Here is a 17,466-nt window from a genome sequence, read left to right as displayed (position 1 = left end):
TGGTAAATGACCGCTGGTAAATGCGTTACGACCGTATGTTAGTGAATCCGGCCCCTGGATGCTCACGTGACGCTCCCTTATGCCACAGCGGTCTCCTTATCCGGATCCTTCTCCCCCTGACATTCTTCCTCACACTTCACCACCTTCCCTGTTCCCTCATCTCATTCCCCGGCTTCCTCTCCTCCCTTTTCTCTAATATCCATTTCTACTCTTATCCATTGTTTCATAATGGCTCTTTCGCAGTCCTCCTCTCCCATCCACACCCTGTGCCTTTAACCCTTTCCTTTTACTAATCCCGCCGTACTTTATTTTCTTCCCCCTCTTTACCCTTCTCACTAACAGTAGCGCTTTATAACGTGTGACATCTAATATATTTTATCGTAATCATCACCCTTTTTGTCACAGTCCTTCACCATAGCACTGTATGCCTTTTGATTAGCACGTTTATTTATTCTAACCATCTAACCATTTCCTTCCACGAGGATGAATTATAGCCAGTGGAGATGCTAGAATCAAATAATTTATCATACATGATATGTTTTGTTTATACCATAATTTTGCAAAGCTGAAAGCATAGATTTGATTTGTATTTTTTAATTCCTATTCTAGTTTATGCATTCATTATTTTATTTCGTTTCATATTCTCTTATTCACCTCTTTGAACTTTCGGAGGCAAGATAAGGAAACCCAACTTTCTCGTGTGAAATTTATTGCATAAAAATGAAATGCAAAGTATAAAAACATCTTTGTTGTTGACATATTGAAAAATAATACATTCAGAAAAACTACAGTTAAAGATTCTTCCATTATGTAATAACCAAATTACAGTGAAAAGGTGTATATTCGGGAAAAATATCATTACAGTAAATAACATATACCTACACGACATCTAAACCTCTCTCTGTCTCTCTCGACACACACACACACACACACACACACACACACACACACACACACACACATATATACATATATATAGATAGATAGATAGATAGATAGATAGATAGATAGATAGATAGATAGATTTAGATAGATAGATATGCATATATCTGACTGAAACAATAAATGCAGTTCGGCAGGCTGACACGACCTGCATCAGTGGGGCTACGACCTCTTTAAGTGTGACGTCTCAGGATCGAATATGACATTTCAGCTCGAGTGAAGGAGTAATACTCTACATGCACTCTGGGATGACTATCCTCCTCGAGGGTGACTGCAGGGGCGTTAGGGAGCAGAAGGGATGCAGCTTGTCAGACTTCAGGATTCCAGGCAAGAGCGTAAACTCGACCTGAAATGTGGCTTCAGAGGCTGGAGAGGAAGACGCTTCAGACTCTCCCAGATGTCAAGCTTGATGGCCTGAAGTGATGGCGGAAACAAGGCTCGCATTCGGGCATATTTTTCAGGGCTGAATGGACGCTGAAATCCCGAGGTGATGCCCAAGTGTTCTCTCCTGCCTTGGATTCGCGTCTCAGGCTGGAGCGCGGCATTCCAAGGTGGATTCTGCGATGCTGAGGGAGAAATAAGGCGGTTGAGAGATCGGACCCGCGAGACAATTGGAGAAAGCAAAGCATTTTGATAAGATCGTCTGTGGTTGATCATACACTGGGATGCGCTTGTGCTCCGTGGCTTCTAAGGTACTCGGCAAGCACCTGCAAATTTTATTCTTTCAAATATTCCATATTAAGTGCCTCGCCGTTTAGTACAGTATATCACATTGGACACAGGAGTGGCACTCACCCCGTGCATGTAACTGGAGTCTCCTGGAGCCTCGCAGACTGAAGTCGCACTCTGTGCCCTCTGACATCACCCTCGGAGACTGGAGTCATACTTGGAAACTGAACTCATATTCATCTTTGAAACAGTCACATTTAGAAATTTGCACATGAGGTATAGCATCTCTCTCTCTCTCTCTCTCTCTCTCTCTCTCTCTCTCTCTCTCTCTCTCTCTCTCTCTATATATATATATATATATATATATATATATATATATATATATATATATAACATATGTATAAATATATATGAAATACAAAGTAGACATAGTGGCATTATAAATAAAGTAATTGTTGTATTGACATAACAATAACTGTCAACATTACTTTTTCCTGTGACAAAGTCATCACGAAAAATTCTCTGGAAATACATAACTGTGATGATTTTACATGTTTCAAATGTTTGTAATGAAAATGACATGCAAATGTACTTCAACATTAAGTGAAAGAAAAAGGTAACAATGAAAAACATTCATACATGTATAATACATAATAATGACTAAATAATGCTTGAAATGTAATATAGATAACAAAACAGAAGGATTGAATCTTGCAAGGACAAAGCAATTAAGTACAAAGAGGATAATACTAGGAACATAAAAGCTTAATAATTGATTGTTAAAGTTATTCAATCATATATATATATATATATATATATATATATATATATATATATATAATAAAAATACCTGTCTTTCACATAGTCCTTCTTTGACACTTTACATTCACTTATGGTAATAAATTTGATAATCTCTCTTAGAACATTATTTCACCGGTTTTGCAGCATCGAGGTTTGATGTGAAACATATAAGATATAACATATATGATAAGAAACATGTCATCATATTACATTCCACATCATGTCAAGAAGTGCCTTAGTTTTGGCAGTTCTTACGATGAGAAACATATATCATACATAATAATAAATAATTTAAAAAATCGCATTTCACATATTGCATATACCTTTTATGAAACAAAATCATTACAAAGAAGTAAATACCATCTTGCTAGTACCTAAAAAATACATTTATTCTCAATGTGAAGTCAAATGTAAGAAATGTGTAAAACATGTATTAAAAAAACAACAAAAAACTATAATCGCAGTATATCCTAATTTCTGCGACATCCCATCCCTACATTGTTTAATTTCAGATAAACAAATCTGATGGTTTAATTATCGAAACTTTCTGCGTGAAGAACGTTTTCTGTTTGGGCTTCAGTAACGTTCAGACTAAAAACAGAACATCATCATATTCCTGAGGCTTAGGAAAGAACACTACAGATAATATTTAACGGATTTGAGGTTTTAGAGATGACATATAATTTGAGTTTCATAACAGTGAAGGTAACGAACTGTTCCGAAGATACAAATGGATTTTTCATTTTGATAATATCTATGAAACGAGAACGACTGCTTTTCACATGAACTTAACATAGTGAAAAGGGTATGTCGTTCTTAAACACACACACACACACACACACACACACACACACACACACACACACACACACACACACACACACACACACACACACATATATATATATATATATATATATATATATATATATATATATATATATATATATATTGCACATAACAGTTATATTAAATAAACATGCACCAGAATAATAATCAGTAGAGACATTTCAGAATTGAAAGACTGATGACAGTGCCATGTCCATAAGGCCCTTGAAGACAGCATCTGGGGCCCCGGAATGAGCGCAACGAATACCCTCGACCGATAAAAAGGTTCAGGATACGCAGGATGACTTGGGTTTCGGAACAGCGAAGGCAACTGTTCCGAAGATAAAGTGGAGGCCAATTTCGTTTCGATAAAGTCTAAAGCGACACCGACTGGTTTTCACACAACCCTGATCCATTGGAAAGGGATATACAAGCACTCCTCAGTACAATTATTGCACATAACTACTATATCAAATAAATATGCGGAGGAATAACAATCAATAGATAAAGAAAGTAGGGGGTTGCATTGTGATTTATAAAACTATCGATAGGCAAGATAACAGTATTTTTTAAATGTGTTAAAAGAGAAAACAATGTTTAGCATAATGATAATAATAAGTATTCTGAAGACACGCGCGTATTCGCAAATTATGCATGCAACAATAAAGTCATATGCATTGGGAGCTTTAAGATTATTAGTCAAGATTACAGTATTTGTTAAATGTGTTAATTAAAATAGATAAAAAAAAAAACAATGTTTGCCATTGCTACGAGGATCTCGAGGACAGAATTAGTCCCTAAGGAAAGAATCCTAACTGGCAAGGGAGCGTACGTAGCGTTGTTTCATAAGGGCGTATGGTATGAAAACACCCATGAATTAATAACACTGATAACAACAATAATAATGGTTGCAGTCGTAGTTTAAAATTCATCATTATATATAATTACAAAACTTGCTAATTCTAAAACACTGATACTTGTCAGTCTATGGACAGAATTAGTTCCCGCTGCGAAAGGGAAGGAACGAAAGCGACTAATTCTTTTTACTAAGAAAAAAAGAAAAAGAAAAAACAAACAAACTAATAACAGCATCATATTCGTGAGTCTTCTCAGAACGGAATTCGGGTCCTAGGACTGAACACAACGAACGATGTAAACGGATAAGAGGCTCTGAAGAGAAGGTATGATGTGAGTTTCACAACAGTGAAGGCAACCGTTCCTTGTTTCAGATGAAGGGAATCTTTGTATTCTCTATGAGGCGAGAACGACTGCTTAACACAATGAAAAGGGATATACAATACTCAAAAAAATATTGCACATAAGTTATATTAAATAAATATGCGAAAGAATGATAATTGAGATACTTCCTTTTTATTTGTCAAGTACTATAGTTATAAAATGGGCGGTTGCACTTCAGAACAAGAAATTGAATTGTAAAGGTGAACGAATATGAACTGATAGACTTATGGATAATGCAATGTTCACGCATGCATGCATGGTTCTTTAATAATCTTAAATGTTAAATCAGTTGAAACAGAATTAGTTCGTAAGTAATAAACGTAAGTTTAAAATTCCATTCCTGTTGGCGAAGGGAGGGTATCTAGAGTTGTTTCATGAGGTGTATGGTATGAAAACACCCATGAAGTAATAATAATGATAACAATAATATAATTACAAAAGACATGCACATACTATGCATGCATCAATAAAAGGGTAATATGCACTGGGAGTTTTAAAACTATTAAAACTTAAGATTACAGTATTTGTTAGATGTGTTAATTAAAAGGAAAAGAATAGTGGTCTTTGCTACAAACTCGGGGACAGAATTAGTCCCTGAGGTCTGAATTACTCGTCAAGAAAGGAGCATATCCAATGTTGTTTCATAAGGGTGCAAGGTGTGAGAATGACCATGACTTAACAATGGTAACAAATAACATTACAGTATTTGTTAAATGTGTTAATTAAGAGAAAAAAAAAACATTGCTACGAGGATCTCGAAGACAGAATTAGTCCCCAAGGAATGAATCCTAACTGTTAAGGGAGCGTACCTAGTGTTGTTTCATAAGGTGTATGGTATGAAAACACCCATGAATTAATAAGAGTGATAACAAAAATAATAATGGTTGCAGTCGTAGTTTAAAAATCATCATTATATATAATTACAAAACTTGCTAATTCTAAAACACTGATACTTGTCAGTCTATGGACAGAATTAGTTCCCGCTGCGAAAGGGAAGGAACGAAAGCGACTAATTCTTTTTACTAAGAAAAAAAGAAAAAGAAAAAACAAGCAAACTAATAACAGCATCATATTCGTGAGTCTTCTCAGAACGGAATTCGGGTCCTAGGACTGAACACAACGAACGATGTAAACGGATAAGAGGCTCTGAAGAGAAGGTATGATGTGAGTTTCACAACAGTGAAGGCAACCGTTCCTTGTTTCAGATGAAGGGAATCTTTGTATTCTCTATGAGGCGAGAACGACTGCTTAACACAATGAAAAGGGATATACAAAAATTGTTGCACATAAGTTATATTAATTATATATGCGAAAGAATAATAAGCAATAGAGACATTTTAAAATTCATTATAAAAGGTCAAGTACTATAATATTCATGAATAACTGCAATGTTCACACATGCATGCATGGTTCTTTAATAATCTTAAATGTTAAATCAGTTGAAACAGATTAGTTCCTAAGTAAAAAACGTAAGTTTAAAATTCCGTTCCTTGTGGAGAAGGGAAGCGACCTAGTGTTGTTTCATGAGGTGTATGGCATGAAAACACCCATGAAGTGATAATAATGATACGAATGATATAATTACAAAAGTCACGCACGTATTTGCATACTATGCATGCAACAATAGAAGGGTAATATGCACTGGGAGTTTTAAAACGATTAAAAGTCAAGGTTACAGTATTTGTTAAATGTGTTAATTAAGAGAGAGAGAGAGAAACATTGCTACGAGGATCTCGAAGACAGAATTAGTCCCCAAGGAATGATTCCTAACTGTCAAGGGAGCGTACCTAGTGTTGTTTCATAAGGGCGTATGGTATGAAAACACCCATGAATTAACCACGGTGATAACAACAATAATATAATTACAAAACTTGCTAATTCTAAAACAGACAGTAATATGTGTCATTGGCACGGGCCTCAAGAGCAGGAGTCCCCAGGGAAGAAGCAATCAAGAATACTGGTCACGTGCGACGACATATCATGGGCATTATATGTCATATAACATATAAGAAACATATATAGTAAAATGAATAATAAACATATAAACATAATAGGAATTCTGAGTCCCCAAGGAAGAAACACAAATACTGTTGCGCAGGAAGCGACTGTCCCGCTGGCTTCCATAACAGTCAAGCTAACTCTCCATACAACATGAAATGGGAATTTTCAGAATGATAATAACAAGGGAATAACCATTAATTGCTGAAGTTCACCTACAGCCATAGAGTAGAATCCCAACAGGTAAAAAAATGCATCGGGGAATTCAGGAACCCTTAAATAGGAACGAAATTCTCACAATGAGTAGTTGCATTCCATAACATATTCAATAAAACAATCGAACAAATATGATTAACAATAACGACTAAAGAGCGGCTGAAATTTGTCTTTCATAGAAATAATATTCCTTACGAAGAAACGCGCTTGTGCCCCACACATGCTCAGTGCTGTCTTCTGGCTTTTTCTGGTAACTTTTCCCTGAGCTTGAAAGTCTGGAACAGCCGCTGGACCCGCGCGCCAACCCGACCCTGGAGCGAACGGTTACGTCTCTAGCAACTCGAGGTGTCATGGCGTCCCATTCTATTTTTAGAAAAAGGCACATGGGGTTTATTTTGATGACGTCACTAAAGTTACGGATGCTTTGTGAATGTGGTCGATCATTTTGGTCTCTTCAGTTTTCAGAAAGGAAGGAAAATAATGATTTTAAGGGTTATTTTTCATTGAACAATCATTAAAACAGACGTCCTGACACCTGGAGTTGCTACTGATCTAACGTTCCCATGGAGCGAACATTTCTGAGGCAACTGAAGGGACTGTTTACAGCTGAGGCGGTATTAAAAGAAAGAAAAAAAAAAAAAACAAAAAAACAAAAACAGCATCATATTCGAGAGCCTTCTCAGAACGGAATTCGGGTCCTAGGACTGAACACAACGAGTGATATCAACGGATAAGAGGCTCTGGAAAGAAGGTATGATGTGAGTTTCACAACAGTGAAGGCAACCGTCCCCTTGTTTCAGATGAAGGGAATCTTTGTATTCTCTATGAAGCGAGAACGACTGCTTAGCATAGTGAAAATGGATACACAATACTCAAAAAAATTATTGCACATAAGTCATATTAAATAAATATGCGAAATAATAATCGATAGTGATATTTCAATTATTTTTATATATATAAGTCAAGTACTATGGTTATAAAGTGGGCGGTTGCACTTCAGAACAAGAAATTGAATTGTAAAGGTGAACGAACATGAACTGACATACTCATGAATAATGCAATGTTCACACATGCATGCATGGGTCTTCAATAATCTTAAATGATAAATCAGTTGAAACAGAATTAGTTCCTAAGTAAAAAACGTAAGTTTAAAATTCCGTTCCTTGTGGCGAAGGGAAGCGACCTAGTGTTGTTTCATGAAGTGTATGGCATGAAAACACCCATGAAATAATAATAATGATACGAATGATATTACAAAAGATATGCACGTATCTGCATACTATGCATGCAATAATAAGAGGGTAATATGCATTAGGAGTTTTAAAACGATTAAAAGTCAAGGTTACAGTATTTGTTAAATGTGTTAATTAAGAGAGAGAGAAAAAAAACTGCTACGAGGATCTCGAAGACAGAATTAGTCCCCAAGGAATGAATACTGATTGTCAAGGGAGCGTACCTAGTGTTGTTTCATAAGGGTGTATGGTATGAAAACACCCATGAATTAACCACGATGATAACAACAATAATAATATAATTACAAAAGTTGTTAATTCTAAAACAGATAATAATATGTGTCATTGGCACGGGCCTCAAGAGCAGGAGTCCCCAGGGAAGAAACAATCAAGAATACTGGTCCCGTGCGACGACATATCATGGGAATTATATGTCATTTAACATATAAGAAACATATATAGTAAAATGAATAATAAACATATAAACATAATAGGAATTCTGAGTCCCCAAGGAAGAAACACAAATACTGTTGCGCAGGAAGCGACTGTCCCGCTGGCTTCCATAACAGTCAAGCTAACTCTCCATACAACATGAAATGGGAATTTTCAGAATGATAATAACAAGGGAATAACCATAAGTTGCTGAAGTGCACATATAGCCGACTAGTCACAATGATAACTAATAATGGTCTAGTGATAATGTAATAAAGATTCAACGAAGCCACTATGTATAGAGTGATGTGAGGTGATATCAATTCAGTTCTTACGTATAATATAAGCACTGCCAATGCTTGCAATCATAATTAATACTGTTCAAGTAATAATGAATGGATTATATATTTTATCAAAATATCATAATTCATAGTTAATATTTTCCAGATTATTTCCTTGGGTTTCATAACAATAACGGTAATTCTCAAGACACAGAAGCAGATGGAACATAAATTATCACTAGAGTAATAATAGAAAAGAAAAGTTTCAAAGTTTTTTTTTTACCGATGGTAAGCAAAGGGAAGGCGAAGGACATTATGTAAACAATTCCTGATAAATGACATACATTTCCCTGCTTACTGTAAGATCTTCCTCAATTCTTTGCAGATGAACATGGAAACCAAAACGCTTCACAGCAAGAAAATTATAGGTTGCAAATTTAGTATACATGATAGAACATTCTGATTTTTAAAATACAAACTGAAGAGAAAGGAAATTAAAATGTAATAGATCAGGAAAACTGTGAGCAAAATTATTTCAGGGTATATAATCATAGCAGACACTGATATAAATATTAATATCTCACCACCACAATTTGAGGAAATCCGGCGATGGTAAAAAAAAAATATATATATATATATACTCTTTCTTTTCAAAGCAACAATTTGGTCTTCATGTCGATGAATTTAAACCCTTTATCGATACAATGAATGGAATTACGCATTTAATTGTAAAATTAATTCAGTAATGAAAATCACCACTTGAAATACGAAAGTGTATTTTATGGCTAGAAATCATGTTGAAATGAAGCTAAAATGAAAGCAATAGCCTTCATGGAAGTAACAATTAACTTAACGATCTTTCTTACACAAAGAATTCAAAGTAGTCGAGATCCGTAATAATGTAATTCATTATTAGGAAACTGATTCTATTAATAATAACAATAAACTAAATGGTAACCGTTGTCATAAAAATTATCTTAGAAAAAAAAACGTAAAGGCATAATAGACGCAATATCGAACCTTGGAGAAATGCGCTAAATCTTGCAAAAAGGCAAACAGAAAGATTATGGAAACTCATAGGTAACGGTAGGGCTAAATAACAACAGAAAACAGGCTATGGAAGTTTTCGAAGGGTAAATAATTAGATCTCAAATTACATATTAATCAGTAATTGACCTAATGGAATATGATTTTGAGGTATTGGACGGATACAAAAAAAAAAAAAAACGAAAAAAAAACAATAATGATGATATAAGATATGAGTGGCCATATAAAGATATCAAATCATGATTATGGCTGACCATATGTATTCTTAATAGATAGTTGGTATTAATGGTAAAAAAATTGACTTAGATGAGCATAATGAATTGCGCATTTTGATCAAGACTAATTGAGTTTTACACTGCATGGAAATATTCATACTCGTTGTAGTATTTCTATTTGAACAAGATATTGCTAGCTGTGGTAAGACAATAGCCTTATGAACAATAAAAGGAATAATAATGGAGATAATGCTGATGATGGTGATGAAGAAAAGAATAATTGTGATAATAATCAGCATAACGACTGTCATCTTTATATAAACAACAATGATAACAATAAAGCCGAACACCAACGAAACAAGCAACTAACCTAACAACTTGAAAAAAAGCAAAAATATATCAATAACCAAAGAAAAAATGAACAAGGAAATCCAATCAAACAGGTATCTCTAACTGACAGAGTGCGATCCGATTCCCCAATCATCAACCTATTCACAATCGCAAAATGGCGGACGTGACAAGCGAAAACCCGCCTTAGATCCGCCATTTCACGGAGGAAAAGGGGAGATTAAAAGTGAGCAATTAACCAAACGCGATTAAACGCAAAATGGTGATTTTATGCAGCATTGTAGAGATAGTATTCTCAAATCCATCAACGGCAGAAAAGGAGAGATTTAAAGAACAATTTACCAAACGCGACTGATCGAAAACTGAAGCATATATGAACCACTTTCGGGATACTGTTCTCAAATCCACCCTTCAATGGCAGAAAAGGAGAAATTAAAAGTTAACGATTTACCAAACGCGACTGATCGAAAACTGAGGCATTTTTATCTCATTTTGATGATACTGTTCTCAGATCCACCCTTCCACGGCAGAAAAGGAGAGACTGAAAGTCATTAATTTACCCAACGCGACTGCACAAGGAAGTCCGAATGACTACCATCCTTCACACTCATCCTCGCCCCCTCCATCGCCCTCTCCTCTCCTCGGGGCTCCCGCCTACGCCTCGGATCTACAAGGAAGAGAAATGTGTCGTTATCGAGTGTAGTCGTGTTTTTTTTTTTTTTTTTTTTTTTTTTTTTGAAAGAGCAAGACTTTTTAATTGTATATTTGATCAAGCTCTGTATATTTATCATTCCGAGTTGACTGGTAAGCTTCAAGAATTAGTAAGCGTGTTGGAGAACCCAGAATTAGTAAGCGTGTTGGAGGACCCACCTTTCTGTCAGCGAAGCCGGCGAGAGAGTGAACCGATAAGAGCCACGTAGCCAGACCTCACTTCAGGAGTCAAATGAGACTTAATATTTCTTATCTTTTTATCCTCTTGGTAAATTTCCTTATATAAACACATTGAATGTATTTTAAGAGGATCTGTAGTATATGAAGGTAAAAGTCCTAGGAGAAACAGAGAAATTAATTGATTTATTTGTTGTTGAATGCTGAACAAACTGTTAAGCAGACTATACTTTGCTGTTAAGAGGTAAGAGTCAAATGAGCTTCTGTCCAACTTTAAGTAATTATTTTTTATAATTTTGATACACTTTCTAGTGTGAATAATGCACCGTAGTATTAATCCTGTATATTAAACGTTGAAATTACTTCAAAATACAAAAAATAATACCTCTGTGAACGTATTAAAAATACCAAACTGATATGGACATGAAGTCAAATGAGCGACGTAACATCCGGCCAAATCTGCTCATAATTCTTTATTTCTTTTACAAGAAGACAAATGTGAGTTACAACCTAAGATATATCAGCCTAACCTGTAAACACTAACTTTAAATACATAAAGAATATTAAAAACATTTTACCTCATGACATAATTTTCCATAAGTTAACACGGGCTCTTATTAGTCGCGCCGACTGATAAGAGATAAGCGATAAGAGAGGTAGAAGAACGCTTCGCTCTCCTTCCACACCTTTCTTTCAAACCCCATGACTTTCTCCCATCTATTTTATTTCCATAGATTCGTGTAATTTTCCCTGACTCTGCACTCTACTGGCCGGTTTGTTAAAATTGTGCCAGGCCCGACCCAACGATCTTCGTATAAACAGACATTCATATACATAGAAATAAAGCCATATCTATCGATCTATCAAATTGATATACATTTATTTTCTTCTAGCTGTACGGTAGATATATATGTCTACTGATAGATGTGCATTTATTTCTGTGTATGTACATGTACGTGTAATGAGTGTCTATTACGGTGCATTATTCATACTAGAAAGTGTATCAAAATTATAAAAAATAATTATTTAAAGTTGGACAGAAGCTCATTTGACTGTTACCTCTTAACAGTTTGGTCAGCATTGAACAACATATAAATCAAATAATTTTAACAAACCGGCCGCAGATCAGGGCTTCCAAGCTGAGGGCCACGGGGAACTTTCAACACGGATATTAAGAAGTCGAATTAAACTGAATTTTATCTCTACAGTACTTACATATAATCTCTTACATATCCTAAACTTGGAATCTTTTCGTAAGTATTCTTGTTCTATAGCTGTTAACACCATTACACTATTTATGATTAGTAATAAAGTTGACCATCACTTAACGGGGCCTTGGAAACTTATGTATTGGTCGGGAGCCACAGAATGAAATTTCTTGCATTTCCTCCTTAATCTTTTTTTTTTGGGGGGGGAGGGAGGCGCAGCTGTGGAAATAATACTAGTATACATAAAGATATGTATATATATATATTTATATATATATATATATATATATATATATATATATATATATATATATATATATATATATATATATATATATATATATATATATATATATATATATATATATATATGTTTCTGTGATATTTAGTAGTGATATCACGACCACCAATATATGAAACAGTATGACAATATTAGGTAAATGATTTCACACTGTTGCTCATGGAAACTAAAAATACCATGTTTAGCCCATGTCAGCCTTTTCGAACAACTACTGTAAGGCAGCGCTACTGAGGACATTCATACAGTATGTACATAAACAAATATGTATATGTATATGAATTTTTATATATACATAATTTATTTATGTGTGTGTGCGTGTGTGTGTGTGCATATACATATGCTCTGTATATATATGTATATATATGTATATATATATATATATATATATATATATATATATATATATATATATATATATATATATGTGTGTGTGTGTGTGTGTGTGTGTGTGTGTGTGTGTGTGTGTATGTGTGTGTGTGTGTGTGTGTGTGTGTGTGTGTGTGTGTGTGTGTGTGTGTGTGTGTGTGTACTAGTATGTGAGTATGTATACAGACATAAACATACATATATATATATATATATATATATATATATATATATATATATATATATATTATATATATGCATATATATGGATGTGTATATATATATATATATATATATATATATATATATATATATATATATACATACATACATATATGTGTGTATACATACATATATTTACATATATATGTGTATGTGTGTATGACTTTCTCCGTGAAGATTTATTTCTGACACGACTTTGTCCATGACAATGACAAACAGGAGTGGGGAGAGAAGGACTCCCTCGTTACTCTGGAAACTAGATTTGGCTCCGATCAAATTACTGGTTTCCTGAATGCATATGTTTTACATTCCAAGTAAGAGATTAGGGACAATTCCAGTCTCTGTTACTACTGTTCATAGATTGGTCCTGGGGATTCTATGAAATGCTCTTTCTAGGTAGAGGAAGCACTATTTTCGGCGTGTGTTCCTTCTCTGCCCTTAGAATGCGCAAAATTGTCTCATAACCGTTGCTTTTTTGTACTCCTGTGGGTTCCTTGTTTGTTTGTTTTTTATATGAATAACGATCTGGAAGATGGTTCACTTTCATAGGCTTAGAGTACAGTGTTCGTGTGATATGTTAAATTGAACACTCATTGGTTAATGCCTCTATAAACAAAAGGTGTTCAAACCAGGCATGTTAACTCTCTGCACAGCGAAAGATTACATATGGAACAGGATCAAGACAAATGCAAATTCAAGAACTCCCGAGATCTGGAACCGCCTACCACGAAATATTAAAAACATCCCGAACTTGAATATATTCTAAAATGTGATTAAATGAGCATGTTATGAATTGTCACTGACAATGTACAAACAATGTACCTCAATTTCTCATGTGAAAAAATGTAACTAATGGAATAGTTTTAAATTTGAATTTGATTTTGTGTTCCCGCGGATTTGCCGGGTTTTTAGGATTTCATTACTGACTTAATCTCTTTTATTTTCCTTGTATGCTGTCAGTAACATCTTGCAAATCTTCCATATTTAGTTCAGAGCCAATTTGATTAACAACATTCAGAAGAGGCTAAAAACTGTCGGCCGATCTTTGATATATTTCCGATTGGCCAAGAAGGAATATCTCCGTGTTCTTACTTAATCATCTCTGTCTTTTCACTCCGTTAATTACTGTATTTAGCTGCCATACTAAAGAGCAGTATTGTAGCTCCCCTTAAATCATCGACAGGCCATTGGCAATCTTCTTGGCCTTTTACTCTTTTCTTCCATGTATTTGCCTTTTTTCATTCTCATATTGTCTTATTTAATCTATTTTTGCCGTAAGTTGTTTCATAAATGCTTCTTGTTTCTCGTTTTGCATCTTTTCTGTCCATCAAGCTGTCTCTTTCCTGATTCTTCTTCTAACTGCTTTCACTCCGAGCGCCTACTCCTGCGTGCTCTGTTGTGCTCCTTTGCCACAGCTCCTGTACACCACAAGTGTCTTCTGTATCATTCGGTTTCTGGTGCAAGTTGAGCCAGAAACTCTTCTTCAATTGCTTTCACCTTCTGAGGAAAAATATTGCTCTTAGCTCCTTTACTGTCAGCGTGTGTTTAGTTTTATTTTTCCGAAATTATTCTGTGGTTAGATTCACGAGACACCAAAGAATATTTTTATGTTTATTTCTATTTTTATTTGTGATGGCATCTATCTGGTTCTTGAAATCATATATTCCATTATCAGGTCTGAATATATATATATATATATATATATATATATATATATATATATATATATATATATATATATTTGTATATATTTATGCATATATTTGTATGTATGTTAAAATGGCTCCCAGCTCAAAATCCGTGTCTGAAAAGTATAATCAACTAATTACAACTTCAGTAACTGGCCTAGTTGAACCTTCCAATAATTTCACTTCTGTAAAAAAAGGTTACTGAAAATTTGAAATAGATGAATCACTGAAACACTGGACTACAGAATCATTGAAATTTTAAGATGACGATTCATTAATATTTTGTAATATTGAATCACTGAATTTTCGAAACCTTAAAAACTGAAACAATTTGAAAACTACAACTTGACGATTTCTTCCGGTTGTTGCAATGTTATGGAGAGCAAACATTTCACAAACCGAGGATGAGGACAAGTTCATAATCTATGAACAAACCTTAGACGCCGATCCGGAGAATTTCTGTTACTATTTACACTCGCTTGCCACATCAACATTTAATTACATAGTAAAGAGATTAGTTGAATGATAATAAATGAATAAACAAATAAAAAAAGAAAGGTAGGATCATCAACCATAAGGAATAAGTACTTTACAGTTCCGGCAGCATCAATAAAAAGATTGAGAATTGAATTATTCATTAAAGTGAATTGTAAGAGAGGAGAATATGAAGATTCAAAAGATGGGGAACGATAATTTTATGTCTTAATAAAATGTCCATAACAAAACTCCCATTCTTACCGCGGGAATAAACAATGTCCGCTTTTTCCGCCGACAGATGGCTCCACAAGCGCTCAACTACCAAGAGGTCAATTAGTAGACGAACATGGTTTCACCTTTCCTTGAATTTTCGTAATTGTTTTGTTTATTATTGTTATTGCTGTTATCATTATAATCTTTATTATTATTGTTGTTCTTATTGGCATTCTATTATGAGATTTAAATACAAATGATAATGAAATAGAAATTGGAAAATCAAGAAAAATATAAACAGGTGTGACAAACTGATCCCTTAGTGACTCAGCACTTGTGGAGTCCTCTTTATGTAAACACAATAAATACAAATCCTAGTTGACATGCCATGTATGCCATGCTATAGGAAGGGGAATGATAAATTTATGTAATAATGGGAATATACAGAAAGATAAATCATGGTTTTTGAAACAAGAATGGGAGGAAAGAGGAGAAGCTTCTTAATGAATTTCTTCTCTTATCTCGGGTTCCAGATACCCGCGCTTACTGATAAGGGATTGGTTTTCGTTGCGGAAAGATATGTAGTTCAAAAGCGCGTTTGGTTCATAATTATTGTAATTGTTTATGATTACCATTGGGTTTTATTAATGTGGAGTACTGGTGACGGTGATTGATACATGGGTGTTGGAAAAGAAGCGAGGAAATATATTTGCATTTTGTATGGAATTTCATCGCTCATTTGACCCTTCGAATTTCTTAACAGGTGTTCCGTTTAAAGCCAGAAAAAAATCGAGTTTATAAGTTTCTCTTACGTAATTTCAACATGAAATGAAGGATAAACGATATTCTAACTGCTTATGATAAAGCACTTATTAATTCGTATTTTAAAGAATAACATAAAGCAATAATGGCGTGGGACACCTAAACTCTCATTTGACTCTTGAAATGACGTGTCACCAGGAGGCTCTTATCGGCTCAGTCACTCGCGTCCCCGCTCTCAGAAAGGCAAGTCCTCGCAGTCTTCTAGAACACAAAGCATTTCAGAGTTACAGGCATGAAATAATCTATCACCATTAATGATCTAGACGAAGAGAAACATGTCTTTGCTCTCGAGGAGAAGTTGTAACGAATGAATTTCTTTCTCTTGTAGATCTGAAGCGTAGGCGGGAGCCCCGAGGAGAGGAGGCGACGGAGGGGGCGAGGATGAGTGTGAAGGATGGTAGTCATCCGGACTTCCTTGTGCGTCACGTTGGGTAAATTAATGACTTTCAGTCTCTCCTTTTCTGCCGTGGAAGGGTGGATCTGAGAACAGTATCATCAAAATGAGATAAAAATGCCTCAGTTTTCGACCAGTCGCGTTTGGTAAATTGTTAACTTTTAATCTCTCCTTTTCTCCCGGGGGTGGATTTGAAAATACTATCTCTATTTTTGTATCCGTCTATTACCTCAAAATCATATTAATTAGGTCAGTTACTGATCAATATGTATTTTGAGATCTAATTATTTACCCTTCAAAAACTTCCATAGCCTGTTTTCTGTTGTTATTTAGCCCTACCGTTACCTATGAGTTTCCATAATCTTTCTGTTTGCCTTTTTGCAAGATTTAGCGCATTTCTCCAAGGTTCGATATTGCGTCTATTATGCCTTTACGTTTTTTTTTCTAAGATAATTCTTATGACAACGGTTACCATTTAGTTTATTGTTATTATTATTAATAGAATCAGTTTCCTAATAATGAATTACATTATTACGGATCTCGACTACTTTGAATTCTTTGTGTAAGAAAGATCGTTAAGCTAATATTTATTTCCATGAAGGCCATTGCTTTCATTTTAGCTTCATTTCAACATGATTT

At 34.7% G+C, this 17,466-nt stretch overlaps 1 protein-coding gene across 1 annotated transcript; it reads right to left on the bottom strand.

Moving 5' to 3' along the window:
* Positions 1–692: 692 nt before the first annotated feature.
* Positions 693–9,108, bottom strand: LOC113801216 (uncharacterized). Its single transcript, XM_027352022.2, has 2 exons — positions 1,738–9,108; positions 693–1,508 (listed from the first exon to the last, which is right to left on the bottom strand). The coding sequence occupies exons 1-2, from the start codon at positions 1,802–1,804 to the stop codon at positions 1,258–1,260; spliced, it is 318 nt and encodes a 105-aa protein (XP_027207823.1). The 5' UTR covers positions 1,805–9,108; the 3' UTR covers positions 693–1,257.
* Between the last annotated feature and the right edge of the window lie 8,358 nt (positions 9,109–17,466).

The sequence above is a fragment of the Penaeus vannamei genome, chromosome 11 (assembly GCF_042767895.1).
Source record: "Penaeus vannamei isolate JL-2024 chromosome 11, ASM4276789v1, whole genome shotgun sequence".
Taxonomy (NCBI): Eukaryota; Metazoa; Arthropoda; class Malacostraca; order Decapoda; family Penaeidae; genus Penaeus; species Penaeus vannamei.
The sequence above is the reverse complement of the archived record's forward strand: the minus strand, read 5'-3'. Positions and strand labels throughout refer to the sequence as shown.